The sequence below is a fragment of the Dasypus novemcinctus genome, chromosome 9 (genome assembly GCF_030445035.2).
Source record: "Dasypus novemcinctus isolate mDasNov1 chromosome 9, mDasNov1.1.hap2, whole genome shotgun sequence".
In the NCBI taxonomy this organism is placed as follows: Eukaryota; Metazoa; Chordata; class Mammalia; order Cingulata; family Dasypodidae; genus Dasypus; species Dasypus novemcinctus.
In genome coordinates this window covers 25258551-25283176 of record NC_080681.1, presented here as the reverse complement: position 1 = coordinate 25283176, position 24626 = coordinate 25258551, and the positions used below count along the sequence as shown (strand labels likewise).

Here is a 24626-nt window from a genome sequence, read left to right as displayed (position 1 = left end):
CTGGGCACTTGGTTTGCTTGTTACTACTAGGTGGCCACTGCCACTGCTTATAGGCCCTCTCAGCAGAGCTATATATGTATATTAACCTATATATACACACATGTATAATTATTTCTGTAATTAGCTGTATATGAAAATAAACACCTTCATATTGACATCTCCTACTCATATGCATTACACCACATGTTCATTCTGGCCTTCCCCACCCCCTTGCTTATTTACTGTTTTTCTTTGGCATTGAGAAAACTGACTTTCATTGCCTTTCTTTTTGAAAGATCTTTTCACTAGGTATAAAATTCTAGTTTTGATCTTTTGTTTCACTGTCTTCTTACTTACATTTTCTCCCTTAAGAAATCTGCTTCTGTCTTTATCTTTGTTCCTCTCTACACTATGTCTTTTTTCTATGACTGCTTTTACGATACTCTCTTTATCACTGGTTTTGAGCAATCTAATTTTGATATTCCTTGGGGTAAGTTTCTTCATTTTTCTTAGTTGGGGAGTTTGTTGTGCTTCTCATATGCATAGGTTTTTGTTCCAATCAATTTTGGAAAAATTTCACCCATTGTTTCTTGAAATAATTTTTCAATCCCCGTTGTCTCTCAGGGATTCTAATTACCTGTATATTTTTAGCCTCCTGAAGTTTTTTCACAGCTCACTTACAGTCTTTTCTTTTGTATTCTTTTGAACCCTTTGTTTCAGTTTGCATAGTTTCTATTACTATTTCTTCACATTCACTAATCTTTTCTTTATTGTGTGTAACCTCCCATTAATTCTATTCTGTATATTCTTTATCTTTGACATTATAATTTTCAACTCTAGAAATTTGATTTGGGTCTTTTTTTATATCTCCCATGTCTACTTTTTTTAACATAAAATACAGGTGTAGCAACTGATGTCCATGTCTGCTAATTCTAACATCTGTGTCATTCCTGAGTCATTCTCCATTGATGATGATTCTTCATATTTTGGGTAATATTTTCCTGTTTCCTTGTATGTCTAGTAAATTTTTTTGGATAGCAGACATTAAGAATTTTTACCTTCTTGAGTATAGGATGTTTTTTGGATTCTGTTAAATTTTCTCTGTCTTCATTTTGAATTGGAGTTAAGTTATTTAGAAACAGTTTAACCCCTTTGGTTTTATTTTTATGATGTATTAAGCCTGTCTAGAACAATGCTAGGCTAGGGATCACTAATTCCCACTAATGAGGCAAGACCCTGCTGAGTATTTTATCCAAATTCTTGTGAATTATGGGTTTGGCCAGCCTGGCTGGTGAGAACAGGCACTATTCCTAGTCCTATGTGAGCCCTAACACTGTTTTCTGATCCTTCCAGATATTTTTTTTTCCCATACTGGTTATTTCCCCAACACACATGACTGACCACTACTCTGCTGACTATTTGAAGGAAACCTTTCTGCCGATCTCTCAAGTCCTCTCTCTCTACTCTTTTCTCCTTTTCACTATGCTGACCTGCTAACTTTAGCTGCCTTAGTCTTTCCAGACTCTTAGCTTAAAGAGTCTACTGGGTTCTGCCTGGGTTCCTGTTCCCTGTACCATTGCCTGGAAACTTTGTCAAGGGATAGGCGGGGGTAACCATAAGCCCACTGTGTTTGTTTTCTGTCCGTCAGGGATTATTGTCCTTTGTTGCCTCGAATCCAGGATTTTGAAAAACAGTTTCTCATGTTTTATCTGTTTTTTGTTGTTTTGAGTTTTAGAGGATCCCTATTAATCTAGTCTTTGGAAGTAGAAGTCTCAGGTCCATTGCATCAGCTATTTCCTCTGTATAAAATATTCTTCCCCAGATATCTGTCTGGTCAACTTGTAGTAGTTTTCTTGGATGCTGGACATTGTGAACGTTCTGTTGTTTCATCTATGGATTTTGCTTTAAGGAATATTCATTTCGTTTTAGCAGTCAGTTACATTTTCTTTTTAGGCTTTTTTAAAGCTTCGATAGGATAGGTTTATAGCAGCTCCAGGTTTCACTCTAGGGCCAGTTTAGCCTTACTATTTAAGGCATGATTCATCTCAATTATCAAACAAATATTCCAGAGCAGGTGTTCAACAAAATCCCTTCACTCTGGGTGGTCAAAAATCAAGTGTCTCCTAGGCCTGTGTGAGTACAGCCTCATGGAGGTGAATCCTACTCATATGCTGCTTAGTATTTTTTTGTTTGTCTGTTTGTTTTTTATTTTGCTGCTTAGTATTCAAGCAGACTCTAGGATACTCCTAGGCAAATTTCTGGACCTCTTTCTTCCCGTAGCTCACTTCTCTGCCAAACTGTTCCCTGCAAACTTCAATCTCTTCAGCCTTTCCAAACTTTAATTTCTGTCTCTTCAACTCAAGGAAAGCACTATTCTTGCTCCCTATGCCACAGTCCAGAAAGTTCCCCCAGTCTGAACCCTAGAGAGTTCACAGGAATTATGGTTCTCCCAGGGATCACAGTCCTTCGCTGCCTATTACCCAGTGTCTGAGAATGATTGTTTAATATATCTCATCTTGAGTTACTAGTTTTTCAGCAAAGTATAAGTTCAATATAGGTTACTCCATCATGGCCAGAAACATGCATCTTCAGAATGATATTTTTTATATGTAAGTTAGCTCATACTACTCCTCTGCTCAAAACTGTTTGCCAGCTCCTCATATCAGTCAAAGAAACTAAAATATTTATAAGGTTCTGCTTGATCTGACTCCCCTAATCCTTTCTTATCTTCTACTACTCTTCCACCAGCTCACTCCAATCCAGTCACCCTGAGCTTCTGGTTATTCCTGGAACCCCTGGATGTGTTTCTACCCTCTATCCTCTTTGTTTCCTTTGTTAGGTCATCTCTCTCCTTGGGTAGCCATATAACTAACTCCCTCACTTTTTTCAGGCCCTTCAGCTACCATCTCACACACACATCCCTATTTCCTTACATAGCTGCTTTTTCTTTTTTCCCTTACCATTTATCCCCTCTTAATATACTATTTTATTTTTTTATTATGTTTATTTGTTTAAGGGCTGCCTTCACCTTGTAGAACTCAAGATCCACAAGAGCAGGATTGTTGTCTATTACGTTCCTTATCACTTTGTAGGCATTCATTCTGTCACTTTTTAAATTGTTTTGTTGAATGAAGATATATATTTAATAAATTGGACATTAACAAAGTATAAATGTCTTTATGGTCAGAAAGTTCTAGGACATTCAAGATTATAACAAGCAGAACTAAACTTTCCTGCTTTCTTATTATCCATCATTAATTGAAATGTTACACATTTAAAATTTATATGCCTTACATTTTTAATAGACTTGATTTTAGTCCAAATTTTTACATTCTGATAATTATAATGAATGCGAGGTCTGCCTTAAAACCAATCACAAGTTTTAAAGTTATAACTATAATGTATTATTCTCCTTTTATGGTAAAAACTTGTGACACAGTACAGAAACCTCAGATATATGTTAATAAAAGTAAGCTAGGCAAAAATAGGAATTTATTGGCTCTTAGAATTCCAAGAAAGGCGTCAATAACTATAAACCATGAAGGGTAGGGATATAGGCAGTAGCACGCTGGAACTACTTGTACTGGTTCACAAGAGTCCATCCTGTCCCAGTTCTATGTTCAGTAATATCACAATGGTAGCTTGAGAATGACTCTGGTGGGAATGTTTACACCAGGATTCAGCAAACACTACAAATCCGGGCCACAGGCTGCTGTTAAGCATTTATCAGCACACCACTAGAGTTGAGTGGGCATCAGGAAAAACTGGAATCAGGAGTTCAAATGTCCCTAGAACACTTATTAAAATTCTGAATCCTGCCTCTCTTGAATTTGACTTCTGCCATTGCAGACTGGCTTTCTCTATATGGCAGGACAGTCATCCCATGATAACTCCCAAGTTGTACATACTATCACTTCTCACACCATAGAAAACTCACTTTCTCTGTTGCAGTTTGAAAGATACTAGAGAAGGTCTTTGGTCAGATACCCACCTCTGAGCACTCAAGAGTCAATTTCCAGGGAAATAGTACAGGAAAGATAGTGTTATGGTTTATTATACTTGTTAAAATATAAAATTCTGCTAAACTTTTACGACCTTTTGTGATGTAAAAGTTTTGTCCCAAAACAGTATTAGGTAGGTGGTGTTATTTTTAACATAGTTGAAAATCAATAGTTTTTAAAATAATTTAACTAAAATCATCTGCTTTCTATATGATAATTTTAAGTCCCGCAATGAGTTTATTAAAATGTACTTTTTGTTTAGGATTTGAACTACAGTTCCGATTAGGCCCAACCTTACAGGGGAAAGCAGTTACTGTGTATACAAATTATCCATTTCCCGGAGAAACGTTTAATCGAGAAAAATTCCATTCCCTGGAATGGGAAAATCCAACAGAAAGAGAAGATGATTCTGATAAATACTGTAAACTTAATCTTCAACAAGCTGGATCATTTCAGTATTATTTCCTTCAAGGGTAAGTTAAGTGTTCTATATGTTAAAAAAAAGGTTATTTGTTCTAGAACTGGAAGTTTACCTTTTGTAAAAAACTCCTTTAGTAACCATGACAGTGTATGTCTTGCAGGATGTTCTTTACATGCAAATAGAATATGGTTTTCAGTTTCATCCAGTGTTCCTAGAAGATAATTATATGGCTCCATTTTAGTTTCCCAGTTGCTAAAACAAATACTGTCCCCTGACTTCCAGCTACTGGCTGTTGCCTGTGATGTTCTCTCTGTTTCTGAATTCATTCTGCTTATAAAGAGCTCCAGTAATCTGGATTAAAGCCCAACCTGATTGACTTGGGTCATACGTTAACTAAAGTAATATCTTGACGAGATCTTATTTGCTCTGGGTCAACACCTACCACAATGGAGACCAAGGTCAAGAACATGTCTGACCTGGGTTATATAATTCAGTTCACCACAGTCCACTGTCTGGACCCCAAAAAGAGATGTTCTTCGCACATACAAAATACATTCTTTCCATTACAATATCCCCAAAGCTTTAAGCCATTTTAGAGCAATGCTGATTACAAAGTCTCATCAAAATGAGTATAGGTATGGTTTGTTCCAGGGAAAAATTCCTGTCTGTCTATGGACCTTAGAAACCTCGAATACAAGTTAGCTTCCAAAATACAATTGTGAAACAGGCATTGGATTTAATAGACCCATTCCAGAAAGGAGAGATTGGGAGGAAAATAGGTCATAGATCCTAAACAAGTCCAAAACCAAGTAGGGCACACTCCATTAGATTTCAAGGTCTGAGAGTTATCCGTGGCTTGATTCTTTGTCCTCGGACTGATGGAACGGCAGCCATACCCCTTCCAAGAGTTTGCACAGTAGTGGTATCAGAATGGCAGCCAGGTTCTTTGCCAATACTGGGGAACAGATCCCACCCTCTTTGAGCATTGGGATGGTGGGCCAGGCTCTCTGCGAACACCATGGGACAGGCCCAGCCATCTCAGAGCATGGGGTGGCGGCATTCTCTCTGAACAATAGGGTGCAAGGCCCGCCTCTCCAAACCCCTCTTTCTCTGTCTGAATTTCATTTTGCTTCTAAAGTACTCCAGTATATTCCAGAAACCTGATTCAGTTGACCCACACCTTAACTGAAATAACATTTTTTATATGAGAGGTACAGATCTACCAGAATGTGGACCAAGGCCAAGAATATATACAGATTGGATTAAACAATTTAATCCACCACAGGCACATTGCCTATTCAAAGTATTAAGTAAATACTTTCAAAGTAACAGCCAAAATACTCTAGACTTTTCATGCAGTCTGATAATAGGATGCTCTTTGGTTGCCTTTGTTACTGTTTTTAGTACACTCATTTTTTCATTAAACCAACATTATAGTTCATTATGTATATCATATTATGAAATTATATATAAATTTGGGAAGGGTAAAAAGTTACTTTTTGATTAAGCTTTTCGCAACCTTTTAAAAATTTAAAAACTTATAACTGTTTTTTATATTGTATTTAGTTAGTATTGACTGAAGTTTTTTTTTTAATTGAAAAGGTTTTTGTTGTTTTTTATCCCCTAGAAATGAGAAAAGTGGTGGAGGTTACATAGTTGTGGATCCTATCTTACGTGTTGGTACTGAAAATTACATGTTACCCTTGGACTGTGTTACTCTCCAGACATTTTTAGCTAAGTGTTTGGGCCCCTTTGATGAATGGGAAAGCAGACTTAGGGTTGCAAAAGAATCAGGTAACTTTAGCTTTCTTTTTTTTTTTTTTTTTTTTTAATAAATGTGATTAACCTCTGTGATACAGATTTCAGAAGCTTGGTTTTCCTTTTAATTTTGTATAGTTAGTAATATGTATAGATCAAACTTTGTGAAAATGCTTATACTTAATCACTTTTAACCTATAGAAATGGCAAGTTGTATTGTTGAACCCAATTAAAAAAATCATGGTAAAATGAGGTCATATTCATTTGTAAAACTATTTTGACATGCAAAAACTAGGAATAAACTAAAATATGTTGGAAATGTATTGTCAAATATAATTTTAGTTCAGCAAGAACTGATTCATTGTGGAACGTATGTGCTGATATGTAAACCAAGAGTAAATGTAAATTAAGTTGTATTTTACCCTTAAATAAGAGTAAATGCAATAATTTTTTTTCAAGTTGAATATAGTGTGAAGAGAGTAATGGAAAGTTCACTGATGTGAACTACAAAATAGAATACAAGTACTGAGAAATGTTAAAAGTATGGGAGATATGTGTATTTCTATAATTGCATAGGATGTATTTTCTGTAAATTTACATCCAACAAATATAAATTGAACCTCTGATACAAACTAGACACTGTGTGTGACTTTTTCAAAGATATATCTCATTATCCCTTCCTTGTATAATGAAGATACCAATATCCTAAAAGATTAAACTTGTTTAAAATCACTTGTGGTAATGCTAGGATTTGAACCCAGGTCCTCCTTTTCCAATAGTGCAGTTGCCTCACTATTTAGAATTATTTAATAAAGTTTACATTTATTTTTTGCTTAATTATATTTTCCCCCTTTGTTATTTTCATTTTGCAGGTTACAACATGATTCATTTTACCCCATTGCAGACTCTTGGGCAATCTAGATCATGCTACTCCCTGGCTAATCAATTAGAATTCAATCCTGATTTTTCAAGGCCTAATAAAAAGTATACCTGGAATGATGTTGGACAGCTAGTGGAAAAATTGAAAAAGGAATGGAATATTCTTTGTATCACTGATGTTGTCTACAATCATACTGGTATGCACTTCATTAATGGTCTTCATTAATTTTGATGAGAATGTTGAATTCTGATTATTTCATTCCTTGCTATTTTATATAATGTAAGTTTTGAAAATTCAAATGATATTTTTGTGTCCAGTAAAAAAAATCACTTTATATAGTGTAACTTTTTGCTTTCAAAGAATATTGGCTGCAGATAATGATCAATGTATAAGTATTTTGCATGTGAAGTTTATAAAAACAGTGATAATAAAAGGAACATAATCTTATATTTCCACTTATAAGCAGTATTAATACTTTCTAGACACCAATGAATTTTTTATAGCAGAAGCTCTGGTACTGTAGTATATGTTGTTTCATATCAGGAAAAAGAAACTGATAGGCTGTTATTTAAGGAGAAAATTATTGTTAAACTCCCAGAGGTTAAATCTGGAAATCATGTCTTTGACATGTTAAAAGAATTATTAAATTTTTTGGTTTCCGAGATTCCTTGTCAGTTGTCAATACACAGCTCTATACAGTATAGCAGAGCTTCCCACCTGGTGATTTTCAGGGAAATGATTGTGCCCCTCGCCTGTCAGGACAGCTGGGCCTGCCCACCTGGAGCAGCTTCTAGCCATGCAACCCTCAGTTTAACCCAGAGTACCTTACAAATATTATCTTTTTGTGCCTTTTGTGGAAAGGTTGGTAACTAATGACCTACATATGTTAAGTACAAGAACTATAGCAGGCACAAAAAGTTTAATGATGAAAAAATAGCTCTGATGTTTCATAAAGTAGTTTTCCAAGTAATATAGAAACTATGAATATATGTAAGAGCTCAGAGATTTCATTTATCAATATAGATAATAATCTCTAATAATGATGGCAATCAAATTTAGGTAAAAAAATAGATTCTAAAATGTGTTTCTACATGACCTGCAAACCAAGCATCAAAGTCTACAGTGAAAAATTCCCAGTATCTATGAATTCACTATTCTTCACTTGAAAATTTGATACTATTGATAATTTTGACAGCTGTAATAATATTCACATTGAATTTTTTCCCTCCAAATCATATAATAGCTTTGTATTAGAAATTGTATGAGTCAAGGTGTGGCTAAGACAGCTGTAACAAACAGACAAAAAATGTAATGGCTTGAACAAACCTGGAATTATATTTATTTCTTGTGAGAAATTAGGGAATCCTTCTAGGAATGTATGACAGCTCAGTGGTTATAGGGGTCTAAAATCTTTCTCTTGTGTTGCTTTATCATTTTCTACATTTTGTTTCCATATTTTAATCCAGTGTGGCTGCACTAGCTCTTGCTATGACATTCCAGCTAGTGGAACAGGGAAAGAGATGTCATGCCTTTCAAGGGTATGATCTGGAATATATGTTATTTCTGCTCACATTGTATCAAACAAGAAATGTTCCATGGACATACCTAGCCTTAAAGGAGGCCGGCAATATGATATTTAGTTGGTCAGCAATGTGTCTAGCTGAACCTTGGGGGTTCTATTACTAAAAGAAGAGGGAAAAATAAAAATTGGGGCACAGCAGTCTCTGCCACAGACTTTTATTTCTAAAGCACTTGAGAGAGTCTGTGCAATACAAAAGACACGAACTTTGTCTCAGCCTTACTTGGAAAATGTTTTAAACCATAATGTACTTTATGTGAAGCAGATTTTTACTTAAAAAGTTATAATCCTGGGAAGTCGGCTTCTAGAATGGCAGTGTGAGGAACTCTGTAAACCCTTTGTGAAAATTATTTAAAAACAACCATTTGAAGTCTCTGGAAATTGTCCCAAAGTCCATTCAGCAAATGGAGAAACATTTACTGAAGAAAATCTTCTAAATCTTGGTAGAAACAGTGAGCCTTTGTGGCTTTGAATCACAACCCCCGCCCTCACCCAGCTCAGAGTGATACAAGCTCTACTCCTGACAGGAATAGCCAAGACACAGTACTACTCCCTCCCTCCCCAGCTCCCAATCCAGAGCTATGAGTTTCTCCTCAAGGGCAGGCCACCAGCATTTCTAAGTTACCAGTTCTGTGTCACAGAGCTCTATTCCAGGTAAATGTGGCTAAGAAGTCTGGAACTCCCTTCTACCCAGTCCCCACTCATAGAGCAGAAGCTTTATCCCCCACAGAGCAGGCCAGGCCATGAATACTCAACCCATTTGCTCTCACCCAAACTTGCTACCAGGATGGAGGCTTCATACCTGGAGAGACAAGCCAAAAGACCAGAGGCTACTGCCCCTACTCAGAATCCTGCTTATAAAAATGGGTGTCATTTTGGGATAAGTGGGCCACCGTCCCCACCCACTGCTCCAGAGAACAGAGAGCTTCATAGATCTCCCTAAAGAAACTGACTTGATTTGGAACAGAGCATGAGGAAGTTTAAATCTAATGAAAACAAGATTTTGGTGGCAAGGGAGGTAGGTAGCTCCAGGTGTGCAGCAAGGTAAGCCCTAGAGCAGCCAAGACTCCTTCTGGGTAATTTTTAGCCTCAAAGATTCTTCCTGAAAAAAAAACAAATTTAATTTGATCAGTTAGTGGAGCAGTTTATGTTCCAGGGCATGTGAAAAATAATAGTGCAATTAATGGAACCTAACAGCTAAGTGTGATCTCAACAGAGGCAGACAAATTAACGAAGAGATCAGAGAAAGAGGAGAAAAAGATAGTAACATTTTATGTGATCTATATATCTTTAAAAGATAATAATAAAATAAAATAACAAAAAAGAAAAAGATAAAATGGACTTCATCAAATTAAAAACTTTTGTGCATCAAATAACATTATTTGAAAAGTGAAAAGACAAGCTAGAAAATAGAAAATATTTAGAAACTCTATCTGATAAGAGTTTCTTGTTTGTTTGTTAGTGTGTTTAGTAGGTACTGGGGATTGAACCCAGGACCTTGTATGTGGGAAGGAGGTACTCAACCACTGAGCTTCATCGGCTCCCCAATGAGAGTTGGTTTTTTATTTGTTTGTTTTTAGGGGGTACTGGGGATCGAACCTGGAACCTTGTACATGGGAAGTAGGCACTCAACCACTTGAACTATATCTACTCCCCTGTCTGATAAGGGTTTGTTTTGGTTTTGGGTTTTTTTAAAAGATTTTTTAAAATTTCTCTCCCCTTCTGCCTCCCCACCCCCCCTCCAGTTGTCTGCTCTCTGTGTCCATTCGCTGTGTATTCTTCTGTGACCGCTTCTATCCTTATCAGCGGCACCGGGAATCTGTGTCTCTTTTTGTTGCATCATCTTGTTGTGTCAGCTCTCTGTGTGCAGCGCCATTCTTGGGCAGGCTGCACTTTCTTCGTGCTGGGCGGCTCTCCTTTCGGGGCACGGTCCTTGCCTATGGGTCTCCCCTGTGCGAGGGACACCCTTGCATGGCAGGGCACTTCTTGCGTGTATCAGCACTGCACATGGGCCAGCTCCACATGGGTCAAGGAGGCCTGGGGTTTGAACCACAGACCTCCCATGTGTTAGGCGGACGCCCTCTCCATTGGGACAAGTCCGCTTCCCTGATAAGGGTTTACTATCCAAAATATATAAAGAACTCCAACAACTCAACAGCATAAAAATGGGCTCAGATATTGAATAGACATTTCTCCAAAAAAGATATTGAAATGGCCAATAAGTATAAAAAAAATCATTAGCCATTAAAGAAATGCAAATTAGAACTACAATGAGATACCACTTCACACCCACTAGGATGGCTGTTATTTAAGAAAAACAAAGTATTTATAGCAAGTGTTAGGATGTGGAGAAAGGAAACCGCATACATTGTTGATAGGAATGTAAAATGGTAAAGCCACTGTGGAAAGTTTGGCAGTTCCTCCATAAGTTAAACAGAGTTACTGTATGACCCAGCAATTCCTCTTCTAGGTATACACCAAAAGAACTGAAAGCAGGGACTCGGGCAGATATTTGTACACCCATTGTTCACTACAGCAGTGTTCACATTAGCGAAAAGGTAGAAGCAGCCCAGTGTCCATCCACAGAAGAATGGGAAAACAAAATGTAGTATATCCATACAATCGAATATTAATCATCTATAAAAAGAAGGGGATGGGGAGTGGCTATAGCTCAAGTGGTTGAGTGTCTACTTCCCACATATGAGGTCCTGGGTTAAATCCTCAGTACCTCCTTAAAAAAAAGATGTGAAGCCTTTCTGCCTGTGGATGTCACTGAGGAAGCATTGTTAAATTCTTTCTTCCCATAGTCCTTATGTCTAAGTCAATCTCCTAAAGAGCCTGAACAGCTGCAGAAGCTCTTCATCAGAGGGTCAAGCTTTGAAACAACTGATGAGTTTAAGGAACCATTTTGAGCAATGGGGGAACACTCATAGACTGTAGTAATGAGAAATCCAAACACCAGGTGCTTCAGAAGCTTTGGGTTTGTCACGTATACCACTGTGGAGGAGATGGCTGCAGCCATGAACACAAGGCCACATAAGTGGATAGAAGAGTTGTGGAACCAAAGAGGTCTGTCTTAAGACTTTCAAAGACCAGGTGCCCACTTAACTATGAAAAAGATTGTTGTTGGTGGCATTAAAGAAGACACTGAAGAGTATCACCTAAGAGATTATTTTGAGGAGTAGGGGAAAACTGAAGTGATTGAAATCATGACTGACAGTAGCAAGAAGAGAGGCTTTACTTTTGTAACCTTTGATGACCATGACTTCTCTGTGGATAAGATCGTCATTCAGAAACACCATACTGTGACTCGCCATAACTGAAGTAAGGAAAGCCGTGTCTAAGCAAGAGATTGCCAGTTCTTCATCCAGCCAACGAGATCACAGTGGTTCTGGGAACTTAAGTGATGCTCGTGGAGGCAGCTTTGGTGGGAATGACATTTTCGGGCATGGATGAAATTTCAGCGGTCATGGTGGCTTTGGTGGCAGCCATGGTGGTGGTGGATATAGGGGCTTTGCGGGTGGCTATAATGCCTTTGGTAATGATGGAAGCAGGTTTGGAGGTGGCAGAAGGTGCGATTATTTTGGCAGTTACAACAATCAGTCTTCAAATTTTGGACCCATGAAGGGAGGAAACTTTGGAGGCTGAAGCTATGGCCCTTATGGGGGTGGAGGCCAATACTTTGCCAAACCATGAAACCAAGGTGACCATGGCAGTTCCAGCAGCAACCGTAGCTGTGGCAGTGGCAGAAGGTTTTAATTACTGCCGGAAAACAAAGTTTAACAGGAGAGGAGTGACAGGGAAGCTGTAGGTTACAACAGATTTGTGAACTGAGCCAAGCACAGCAGTGACAGGGCCTAGCTGCTGCAAAGGTGACATGTTTTAGACAATATTCATGTGTATGAACAAAAAAACTTGCGGACGGTATTTGTGACTAATGGTTTAACAGGTTATTTTAGTTTCTGTTCTGTGGAAAGTGTAAAGCATTCCAACAAAGGGTTTTAGTGTACTTTTTTTTTGTACCCATGCTGTTGATTGCTAAATGTAATAGTCTGATTGTGCTGCTGAATGAATGTGTCTTTTTAAATGTGTTGTGTAAAGTTAGTCTACTCTACAGCCATTTGATAAACTGCTCCGACAATGTGAAGTTAAAATTCCTCCAGAGAGATGCCAGGTTCCATGCAAAATTCATTCACAGGGGAGCAGATATAGCTGGAGTGGTTGAGTGCCTGCTTCCCATGTATGAGATCTTGGGTTCAGTTCCCAGAACCACCAAAAAAAAAATTCATTTACAGTCTGAGAAGACTGCTTGTGGGCAGAGAAGCCTTTTGTCTTCAGAAACCTTGGTGTAGTTAAACATAGTTACTGTGTTGTGAGCTTATTTAAAATTAAGGAATTTTATTTGGTTATAAAAATGGTAGTTGGCATATCCTATACAATATATCTAAATTAAATAATGGTACCAGATAAAGCTATAAATGGTAAATGAAGCTTTTGTATCATCCATTATCATGTGTGATCAATAATTTGATATCCTCTTTAAAAAAAAAAAAGTGAAGTGCTAGCACATGCTATAACATTGATGAACCTTGAGGACACCATGTTGACTGAAATAAGCCAGACACAAAAGGACAATTGTTATATGATTTCTCTTATATGAAATACTTAGAATAAGAAAATTCAGAATAGCGGTTACCAGTGATGAGGGAAGAGGAGAAATACAGTTACTGCTAAATGATTATGAGTTTTGGTTTGAGATGATGAAAATAGTCTGGAATATATAGTGGTGAAAGTTACACCATACTGTCAATGTACTTAATTTCAAAGAATTGTCCACTTAAAATGGTTATGTCATATACATATGACCACAATTAAAAATTAATTTTTTAAATGAAGTGGAAATAAAGACATTCCTAGGTAAACAAAAACCTTCAACCTTATGGTCAGCCTTTCCCATGTAGCAGAACCCACTGAAATTGAAGGTAGGGGCCTGCTTTTTCTGGAGTATCATCCTTGCTCCATGAATGAACATTGGATAGGGGCCTGGCAGCCCCTGGTCTTCTCAGCTCGTTCCTCCCAGCATGTAAGCTCCACCCTAGGAGTGAGCAGCACTGGGGGAAATTGGAGCTCCAGTATTTTCAACCTACTGCACTTACAATAGGATTTCCACTATATGAGTGGGTACTGGCTGGAGGAAAGAAGCCTCAATCCTTTTCGTCACATCTATCTGGAATAGAGATATCTGCAACATAGGGCAGGGGAATGAGAAACCTCAGCCCCAGAGGGGGAGCTGGGTACAGAGGGAGCCCTGTTCATGGCCACATCTGCCAGGGGTAGAACACCTGGGGAAAGAGCTTCCATGACATACAGCTAGTTAGGTGGGTTAAGGGAGCAACAGATCACGGCACAAATGCCATAGACTCTGATTGCTCTTACTCAGATTTAAAAGATTTTCTTCAATGAATGTTTTTTCATTTGCTGTATGCCCTTAGGACAACTTCCAAAGACTTTCAGTGATTGTTTTTAATCATTTTTACCAGCTATATTATTTTGCTAGGGAAAGGGTCTTTTGAATTCCTTACTCTGCCTTTCCAGAAGCCTATGTTTAGTTTTTAATTTTGATGTACTTTAAAATGTAGATTTGAATTTGACTCCTGTTTCATACAAAATTAGAAAAATACTTTCATTACCTAATATTTTGAATTCTTCATTTTATACTTGAATATTGAGATGACACAATGTTTTGGGATGTTCTTCACAAGCATTTTAACATTAACCATAAATTTGGTCATAACTATTGCAGTGTTAATAATAGGGAAAAATGATGTGTGTTGAGAGGGTATATAGTACATCTGTACTTTTTACATGGCTTTTCTGTGAATCTATAGCTTCTCTGAATGAATGAATGAGTTTGGGTAGTATTCGTTTTTATTCCTAATTGGATATAATTATCACTATATTTTCTCTCTTTAACAAATTATTCTGGAAAGTTTTTGGACTCTGTTTAGTAGCAGATCTCCTTTCTTGACAGTTTCTTGGTACTGCCAATTCTTGCTATCAGATCTATTGGTTTCTACTATTTCATTCACTTTATCTATTTTGCAGTGTAGCCTCCCAGCAGCAATAAATCTGGAGTTTTGATGAATGTGGTGATGAATCTAATGAAAACTATCATGATGCAGATTTGCAGAATTATCAATTTAATTTTAATTATAACAACTCTGCCTTCTGTGTATCCTGTCTTTATTTCAAGTTTTTGTCCGTTATGGGTAAAAATAAAAAATAAGTGATCTAATTATTTACTAAATAAATAACTGAAACTAAAAATAATAATGATTATAATACTTTCTAAGAGCTTTAATTGTGGGCAGCTGAGTAATCGAGCATGAACACGTTCATTTCTGAGCAAAGTGGTTAAGTTTGCAGCTTCTAGAGAGAAACTTCTTCAAGTTAATTCCTTACTCTACAGTTTTGGCAAAATTACTTCTCTCTCTGTGCCTCAGTTTCTTATCAGCTAAAGGGACATAATAATATGCCCTATAACATATGGTAGGGCATTTAATAAGTTGCTGCATTTAAGTATTAAGAATATTTCCTGGCACATTGTTGGTATTCAATATTGTTAGGAATTTTTATTTTCAGTCTGCATTCAGGGGCACTAGTTCATTTTAAAGGTCAAACAAAATGTATATAATTTGTATTTGTTGATTTAAAATTAAAGTAGATGATCTTTAATGTTATGAATATTTCACATGCCTTGGAGAATTCCTAATTCTGAACTTACTGATACAGATGGCTAATAAAATATAAGCTACCTCCTTGTTTTTGAGTGTATTTCTTTTAGCAATTTCTGAGTCTCACTTTTGTCAGTCTTAAAACAACATAGATTATTAAATTTTCAGGATTGGGAAACGGACTTTGGCCCAGTGGTTAGGGCGTCCGTCTACCATATGGGAGGTCTGCGGTTCAAACCCCAGGCCTCCTTGACCCGTGTGGAGCTGGCCATGCGCAGCGCTGATGCGCGCAAGGACTGCCTTGCCACACAAGGGTGTCCCCCGCGTGGGGGAGCCCCACGCGCAAGGAGTGCGCCCGTGAGGAAAAGCCGCCCAGCGTGAAAAGAAAGTGCAGCCTGCCGAGGAATGGCGCCGCCCACACTTTCCGTGCCGCTGACTGATGACAACAGAAGCGGACAAAGAAACAAGACGCAGCAAATAGACACCAAGAACAGACAACCAGGGGAGGGGGGGAAATTAAATAAATAAATAAATCTTTAAAAAAAAAAAATTTTTCAGGATTAAAATACAAAGAGACTACCCATGAGAGAACTGATTTTTCTTGATAAGGGTTATCTAAGCAGAAATTTTTTAAGTAACAATATGTAATGAAGTGTACAATATAGACCATTGCTACCAAATGCATTTTTTCATATGGCATCATAAAATATTGATAGGTATTATAATATGTAAAGAAATGAGTGGTAGATGTAAATATTGCATTTGATCTTTAAAATTAGCATAAGTACTAATATAACTCAACGTAATCACAAGATTTTCCTTTATATTTCCATTTTATTTAAGCTGCTAACAGTAAATGGATCCAGGAACATCCAGAATGTGCCTATAACCTCGTGAATTCTCCGCATTTGAAACCTGCCTGGCTCTTAGACAGAGCACTTTGGCGTTTATCCTGTGATGTTGCAGATGGGAAATACAAAGAAAAAGGAATACCTGCCTTGATTGAAAATGATCAGCAAATGAATGTCAGTATATATAGAGGAGTGTCACACTAAAACAGAATAACAAAATTTCTAAAGCACAAATGAAGTGTATGGTTGAATATAATTTAGAATTTGTATTTTAAATACATTAAATAATATTTGATAAAAAAGATTTTAAGTATATATGTTTCTAACTGTTGAAATTTTTCAGTGCATTCGCAAAATAGTTTGGGAGGATGTTTTTCCAAAGATTCAACTCTGGGAATTTTACCAAGTAGACACTGACAAAGCAGTTGAGCAATTTAGAAGACTTCTTACACAAGGTAAAGGGTGTATATTAGAACCCTCTTTTTCCTTTGATTAACATCATTGTTATATCTGTTACTGTTACATAACATTTTGGCTATTTTTTATATTATTAAACTATGATCCTGGAAGCATCTGAGAGTTAGCAGGGATAGCTAAAGGACATGTCCTAATAATACACAGCATAATAATTTTTTCTTTTGGGGACTGAGTCTTGTTGGTTCCCTAGCACAGTGCTCAAAATTCTGTAGGGCTCAGATTGTATCTGTTGAATCATTAATGGGAGTTAAGCAGAGTGTTGCTTCATCTGAGAAAGGCTCGAAACAGCCTTTGCAACTAAGAGATATAATAATCTTCTGCTGGCTGTGGTACAGATCTTAACTGAGGTGGAAAGAGACCTCCAGATTAATGGTGCTCACCGTTAAGGCCATCTAACCTCCAGTATGACCGAACCCATATGTTAGCTGATAGCAAAAGTAAAGAAACAAATCTTCAGTTAAGGTTATAAGTAACCCAAAGATGCTAACCAATGTGCCACAGACAAAATAGTATAGGAAGAACCATGCTATGAGAGAAATTAAGAGATTTTAGAAGGAAAAATAGAGGGGAGAAATATAAAAAATATATAGTATAGGACAATTTAGTGCCAAGATTCTCTGGAGGCTCTTGAAATAAGGAATTCTATTCCTTATCCAGAAACCGGAACTCAAGTAGGACCCCAAAATAGTGCCCTTGAAGTAAAAGTCAATTTAACTTCAGATCCAGAAAGCTCAGGATCAGATTCACATATCAGGTTTTGCAATTGTATAATACTTTAATATATGAAATTTTGATAACTTCCTTTCATGTTTCATTTTGCTATAGGGCCTCTAGCTTCCCTTCCCTCTGATAATTACAGGCTGTATTATGTTTGTGCAATAATGTGTGCTCCTTGTAACAAAAACAACAGCAACAACAAAAAAGCCAAACAGTGCAAAAATATAAAATGAAAATGTGTAACTTTCTTTCCCTCAAAACCCACCCATTTCTTAAAGGGAACTATCACTTAACAGTTTCTTATATCTCTATTTCGTCCCTTTTTAAAATAAATTAAAAAAGTAATATTTACATATATACCTTTTATTCACAAAACTATAGTGTACAGACTATTTGTTTTTACTTGATAGTATGATTTTTAAGTGGTTTTATTGGTCAGTGACACCCCATGCAAATCCATCTAAAGCATGCAAACATTGGCTCTCAGTATAATCAGAGTTGTGCATTTATCACCACAATTAATATTAGAACATTTATATTACTCCAGAAAGAAAAACCCCTTCTCTCTTTGTGTCTATTCTTCCCCAGCCCCATATAACCACTAATCTAATTCTGTCTCTGTAGCTTTATTTATATTTATATTTTATAAAAATGGAATCATACTGTATGTGGAACTCTGTGTCTGGTTTCCTTTACTTACCATAATGGTTTTTTTAAAATTACTGTAATTTTTTATTAGAGAAGTTGTAGGTTTACTTAAAAGTCATGTAAAAAATACAGCATTCCTGTATACCCCCTTATTATTGACACTTAGCATTGCTTTGTTATGTTATTTTCAGTTGATGAAAGAAAATTGAAATATTATTGGTAATTATAGTCCATAGTTTTCATTAGATATGTTTTTCCCATGTATCACTCTATTTTTTTTAACGTCCCCCCCCCCCTTGTTGTTTGCACTCGCTGTCTGCTTTCTGTGTCCATTCGCTGTATGTTCTTTTCTGTGTCTGCTTGTCTTTTCTTCTCGTCTTTCTCTTTAGGAGGCACCAGGAACCGATCCTGGGACCTCTGGTATGGGAGGGAGGCACTCAGTTGCTTGAACCACCTCATCTCCCTGGTCTGCTGTGTCTCTCACTGTCTTCTCTCTGCATCTCCCTTTGTTGTGTTATCTTGATGCACCAGCTCTCTGCAGCACAGGCCAGCTTGCCTTCACCAGGAGGCTCCAGCAAGCGAACCCAGAACGTCCCATATGGTAGATGGGAATTCAATCACTTGAGCCACATCTGTTTCCCCCACCCTATTATTAACACCTTGTTATAGTGATGTACATTTGTGGTTTATAGTTTACATTATAGTTTAAACTCTCTCCCACACAGTGTTGTAAATTATGACAAGATATATAATGTCCTGTATCTGTCATTGCAGTGTCATTCAGGACAATTCCAGTGTCCCCAAAATGCTCCCATATTACACCTATTTTTCCCTCTCCTCCCCTCAGAACCTCCAAGTGGCCACTGCCTCCACATCTATGATAAAAATTCTTCTATTGCTAAAATCACAATAAGTCTGTAGTAGCATACCAGTAAGTCTACTCTAGTCCATCCTTCACTCCCCAATCCTGAGGATTCTGGGATGGTGATCCCCAGTCCACCTCTAATTGAGAGGGGGATTAGAGCCCATTGGTCAGATGGATGGGACTCTCTTGCTTGCAGTTGTAGACTTTCTCTGTTCCTTTGAAGTGAGTAGAACAGGCATTTTTATTGTCCTTACCTTACTTATGAGAAAAGTTGATGCTCTAGGGCTTAATGAGTTACTCTACACCATCTAAATAATTGATAGAGATGTGACTTGAGCCTACATCTCCCCACTTAAATGATCTGATTTTTCTCCTTAGGCCAGGTCTCTTGCTTAGGATTATGTATCAGAATCACTCAAGAGTTAGAACAGGATTGGTATTAATTCTTCTTGGAATGGTTGGTAAAAATCATCTGTGAAGCCATCTGGTTCTGGGCTTTTCTTTGTTAGGAGGTATTTGATGATTGATTTAATCTCTTTGCATGTCATCGTCTGTTGAGGTCTTTTCTCTCTTCTATAATCGGTGTAGGTTATTCATGTGTTTCTAAAAATTTGTCCATTTCATCCTGGTTATCTAATTTGTTGGCATACAGTAGTTCATAGTATCCTTTTATGTGCCTTTTTATTTCTGTGAGGTCAGTCATAATGTCCTCCCTCTCATTTCTGATTTTATTTTTCATATTTGTATCTTCTCTTGTTTTTCTTTGTCTATCTAGATAAGGGTTTGCCAGTTTTACTGATCTTCTCAAAGAACCAACTTTTGGTTTTGTTAATGCTCTCGTTAATTTATTTTCAATTTCATTTATTTTTGCTCTAATCTTTGTTATTTCTCTCTTTCTGCTAGCTCTCAGTTTAGTTTGCTGTTCTCTTTCTGGATCCTCCAGGTATGCAGTTAGGTTTTTGATGGTAGCTCGCTTTTTTTTTTTTTTCCTGTGGTGTTCTTGTTTTTTTTCCCCATCATTCTATTAATGTGATTATTACATTGATTTTCTTACTTTGAACCACACTTGCATTCTCAGGACAAATCCCACTTGATCATGGTGTATAATCTGAATGTGCTGTTGGATTTGGTTAGCCAGTATTTTGTTGAGAATTTTTGCCCCTATATCCATGGGATATTGGGCCCTAATTTTCTTTTCTTATAGTGTCTTTATCTGGTTTTGATAGAGGGTGTCATTGGTATTATAGAATTAGTTAGGAAGTATTCTCTCCTCTTCAGTTTTTGGAAGAGTTTGAGAAGGATTGGTATTAAATCTTTGAATTGGTAAAAAATTCGCCAGTAAAGGCGGTGGACTTGGCCCAGTGGTTAGGGTGTCCGTCTACCACATGGGAGGTCCGCGGTTCAAACCCCGAGCCTCCTTGACCCGTGTGGAACTGGCCCATGCACAGTGCTGATGTGCGCAAGGAGTGCCGTGCCACGCAGGGGTGTCCCCCCGTAGGGGAGCCCCACGCGCAAGGATTGCGCCCTGTAAGGAGAGCCGCCTAGTGCAAAAGAAAGTGCAGCCTGCCCAGGAATGGTGCCACACACACAGAGAGCTGACACAACAAGATGATGCAACAAAAAGAAAACACAGATTCCCGTGCCACTGAAAACAACAGAAGCAGACAAAGAAGACACAGCAAATAGACACAGAGAACAGACAACCAGGGCGGTGGGGTGGTGGAGAGAAATAAATAAATAAATAAATCTTAAAAGAAAAAAATTCACCAGTAAAGCCATCCTGTCTGGGGATTTTCTTTGTTGGGAGGTTTGCAGTTACTGATTCAATGTTTTATTGTTGGTCTTTTGAGATCTCCTTCTTCTTTGAGTCAGTTTAGGTAATTTCTTTGTTTCTAGGAATTCATCTCTTTATCCAAGTTATCTAATTTGTTGGCATATAATTGTTCATAATAGCCTCTTATCCTTTTTATTTCTGAGGGGTCAGTAGTAATGTACCCTCTTTCATTTCTGGTTTAAGTCATTTATGTCCTATCTTTTTTCTTTGCCACTATAGGTAGTGGTTTGTCTATTTTATTGATCTTTTCAAAGAACCAATGTTTGGTTTTGTTGATTCTCTTTATATTTTTATATTCTCTAATTCATTAAATGCCACTCTAATGTTTATTATTTCCTTTGTTCTGTTCATTTCATGTTTAGTTTACTCTTCTTTTTCTAGTTCCTCCAGTTTGGATGTTAGGTTACTGATTTGAGATTTCTTTTTTAATATAAGCATTTACAGCTATAAATTTGCCTCTGAGCACTGCTTTTCCTCTATCCCGTAAGTTCTGTTATTGTATTTTCATTTTCATTCATCTGAAAATATTTCCTAATTTGCCTTGTAACTTCTTCTTTGCATCATTGGTTAAGAATGCATTGTTTGGGAAGCAGATTTGGCCCAGTGGATAGGGCGTCTGCCTACCACATGGAGGTCCGTGGTTCAAATCCCGGGCCTCCTTGACCTGTGTGGACCTGGCCCATGTATGGTGCTGATGCATGCAAGGAGTGCCCTGCCATGCAGCGGTGTCCCCCACATAGGGAGCCCCACATGCAAGGAGTGCACCCCGTAAGGAGAGCCACCCAGCGCCAAGGAAAGTGCAACCTGCCCAAGAATGACACCGCACACACAGAGAACTGACACAACAAGATGATGCAACAAAAAGAAACACAGATTCCCGGATCCACTGATAAGGACAGAAGCGGTCAAAGAAGAACACACAGTGAATGGACACAGAGAGCAGACAACTGGGGGTGGGGCGGGGAGGAAGGGGAAAGAAATAAATAAAAAATCTTTAAAAAAAAAAAAAGAATGCATTGTTTAATTTCTTATATATTTCTTAATTTTCCAGTTCTCCCTCTGTTATTCATTTCTAGCTTTATTCCATTATTGTTGAAGGTATTTTGTATGACTTCAGTCTTTTTAACTTTATTGAGAACTGTTTTGTGACCTAATATGGTCTGTGCTAGAGAATAATTCATATGCACTAGAGAGAAAGGTATATTCGGTGTTGTTGGATGAAATAGTCTACGTATGTCTGTTAGGTCTAGTTAGTTTATAATATTGTTCAAGTCCTATATTTCATTATTGATCTTCTATCTAGATGTTTTATCCATTTTTGAAAATGGCATATTAGAGTCACTCACTAATAAAGTAGAACTATATGTTTCTCCTTTAAAATCTGTCAATATTTGCTCCTTTTATTTTGGAGCTCTGTTAGATGCATATGTGTTTATAATTGGTATATCTTCTTAGTGAGTTGGGTCTTTTATCAGTAGTGTTCTTCTTTGTTCATTTTAGCAGTTTTTAACTTAAAAGTCTGTTTTGTTTGACTTTATTATAGCTACTCCCATTCTCTTTTGGTTGCTTTTGGCATGGAGTATTTTTTGTAACCTTTCATTTTCAACCTATTCGTGTCTTGAATTTAAAGTCATTCTCTTGTAAACAGCATATAGTTGAGTTATGCTTTTTTATCCATTCTACCAGTATTTGCCTTTGACCTGGAGAGTTTGACCCATTTACATTTAAAATAACTAATACTAATGTAGGACTTTTTCTGCCCTTTTGAGATTTGGTTTTTGTGTCTCATATTTTTTTGTTCCTCAAATATTCTATTACTGCCTTCTTCTCTATTTAGTTGCTCTTCTGTAATGAACCATCTGGAATCCCTTCTTACTTTATTGAAAGTATTTTTTTCTGATATTTCCTTTGTAGTTATCATGGGGCTTAAATTTAATGTCCTAAATTTATAGCAATCTCATTTGATTTTATAACAACCTCAACAGCATGCCCAAACTATGTTCTTATCCACTTCTTTGTTGTTCTTTTATAGGTTATATCTTTATGCATCATATATCTGCAACCAATTAACCATCATTAATTTTATGCATTTGCATTTTATAACCTGTAAGAAGTAAAAAGTAGATTTATATACCAAAAAATATAATACAATATAATTATCCATGTTTATGTTAGTAGAGATTTTTATTTCTTTATGCCACTTCAATCTACTGTCCTCTGAAGAACTGCCTTTAATATTACTCATAGGGCAGATCTAGTGGTAATGAGCTCCCTCAGCTTTTGTTTATCTGAGAATGTCTTAATCTCTCCCTCACTGTTGAAAGATAACCACACTAGATATAAAATTCTTGGTTTGCAATTTTTTTCTTTCAGAACCTTAAATATGTCACCTCACTGCCTTCCTGATTCCTTGGTTTCTTTTTTTTTTTTTAAGATTTATTTATTTATTTAATTCCCCCCGCTCCCCCGGTTGTCTGTTCTCTGTGTCTGTTTGCTGCATCTTGTTTCTTTGTCCGCTTCTGTTGTCGTCAGCGGCACAGGAAGTGTGGGCGGCGCCATTCTTGGGCAGGCTGTACTTTCTTTCATGCTGGGCGGCTCTCCTTACAGGCGTACTCCTTGCGCGTGGGGCTCCCCTACACGGGGGAAACCCCTGCGTGGCACGGCCCTCCTTGCGCACATCAGCAGTGCGCATGGGCCAGCTCCACATGGGTCAAGGAGGCCCGGGGTTTGAATCGCGTACCTCCCAGTGGTAGACAGACGCCCTAACCACTGGGCCAAGTCCGTTTCCCCTCCTTGGTTTCTGATGAGAAATCAGCATTGAATCTTATTGAAGCTCCCTTTTACATAATAAATTGCTTCTTTCTTGCAGCTTTCAGCATTCTTTCTTTGTCTTTGGCATTCAGCAGTTTGATTATAATGTGTCTCAGTTTGGATCTCTTTGAGTTTATCCTATATGGAGTCCTTGAACTTCTTGGGTGTGTATATTCATGTCTTTCATTAAATTTGGGAAGTTTTCAGCCATTTCATTGAATGTTTCTGTTCTTTTCTCTTTCTTCTTCTTTTGGGATTGCCATAATATATACATTGATGCATTGATGGTGTCCAGAAGGTTTCATAGGCTCAGTTCAGTTTTCTTCATTGTTTTTTCTTATCCTCAGACTGAATAATTTTAGTACTCTTATCTTCAAGTAAACTGATTATTTTTTTTTGCCAGCTCTAATCTGTTGTTGAACCTCTCTAAGGAATTTTTTTTAAAATTTCAGCTACTGTGGTCTTCATCTCCAGTATTTCTCTTTGCTTCCTTTTTATTTCTCTTTCTTTGTTGAAATTTTCTTTGGTTCATCTGTCATTTTTCTGATTTCCTTTAGTTCTTTTTCCATGTTTTCCGTTAGCTCTTTGAACGTATTTAAGACAATTTTTTGAAGTCTCATCTGATGCATCCAAAGCCTAGTATTCTTCATTAATGTATTTTGATGGTTTTGCTTGCTCCTTTGAATGAGCCATGATTTCCTATTTCTTTGCATGCTTTGTAGTCTTTTGTCGCACACTGGACATTTTAATGTGTTATCTCTGGAATTTATTCTCAAGGTGTCTGTTCCTTAAGCTTGTATCCAGCTGGTGTTATGGCTGAGATTTACTTAAATATCAGAAGCTAACAAAAGAGAGTCAGAGAGAGAGAGAGAGAAGGAGAGGAAGAGGGAGAGGAGAAGAGAAGAGCTTCCCCAGACTTTCCAGTTGGCCTTGCTAGTTCTCTTCTTCATAGCTTAGCCAACCTAACTCCAAGTTTAAAGAACAGCCTGAGGTGAAATCTTCTCCTGGTCTTTTCAGAGCATGCATCTTATTTTGGGCATGCACATGGCTTTATGGATTCTCTCATTTACA

General features: G+C 37.3%; 1 protein-coding gene and 1 pseudogene across 4 annotated transcripts in view; both read left to right on the top strand.

The window, feature by feature from the left end:
• AGL (amylo-alpha-1,6-glucosidase and 4-alpha-glucanotransferase) overlaps positions 1-24626 on the top strand; it is a 94410-nt gene that overhangs the window by 10121 nt on the left and 59663 nt on the right. For all 4 annotated transcript variants that reach the window (XM_058303131.2, XM_058303133.1, XM_058303132.1 and 1 more), the window contains exons 3-7: positions 4243-4453; positions 6029-6195; positions 7032-7235; positions 16196-16377; positions 16547-16658. In XM_058303131.2, the coding sequence (XP_058159114.1) occupies positions 4243-4453; positions 6029-6195; positions 7032-7235; positions 16196-16377; positions 16547-16658 (876 nt within the window). The remainder of the gene's footprint in view (positions 1-4242; positions 4454-6028; positions 6196-7031; positions 7236-16195; positions 16378-16546; positions 16659-24626) is intronic.
• Positions 9589-12488, top strand: LOC139439547 (heterogeneous nuclear ribonucleoprotein A1-like; annotated as a pseudogene).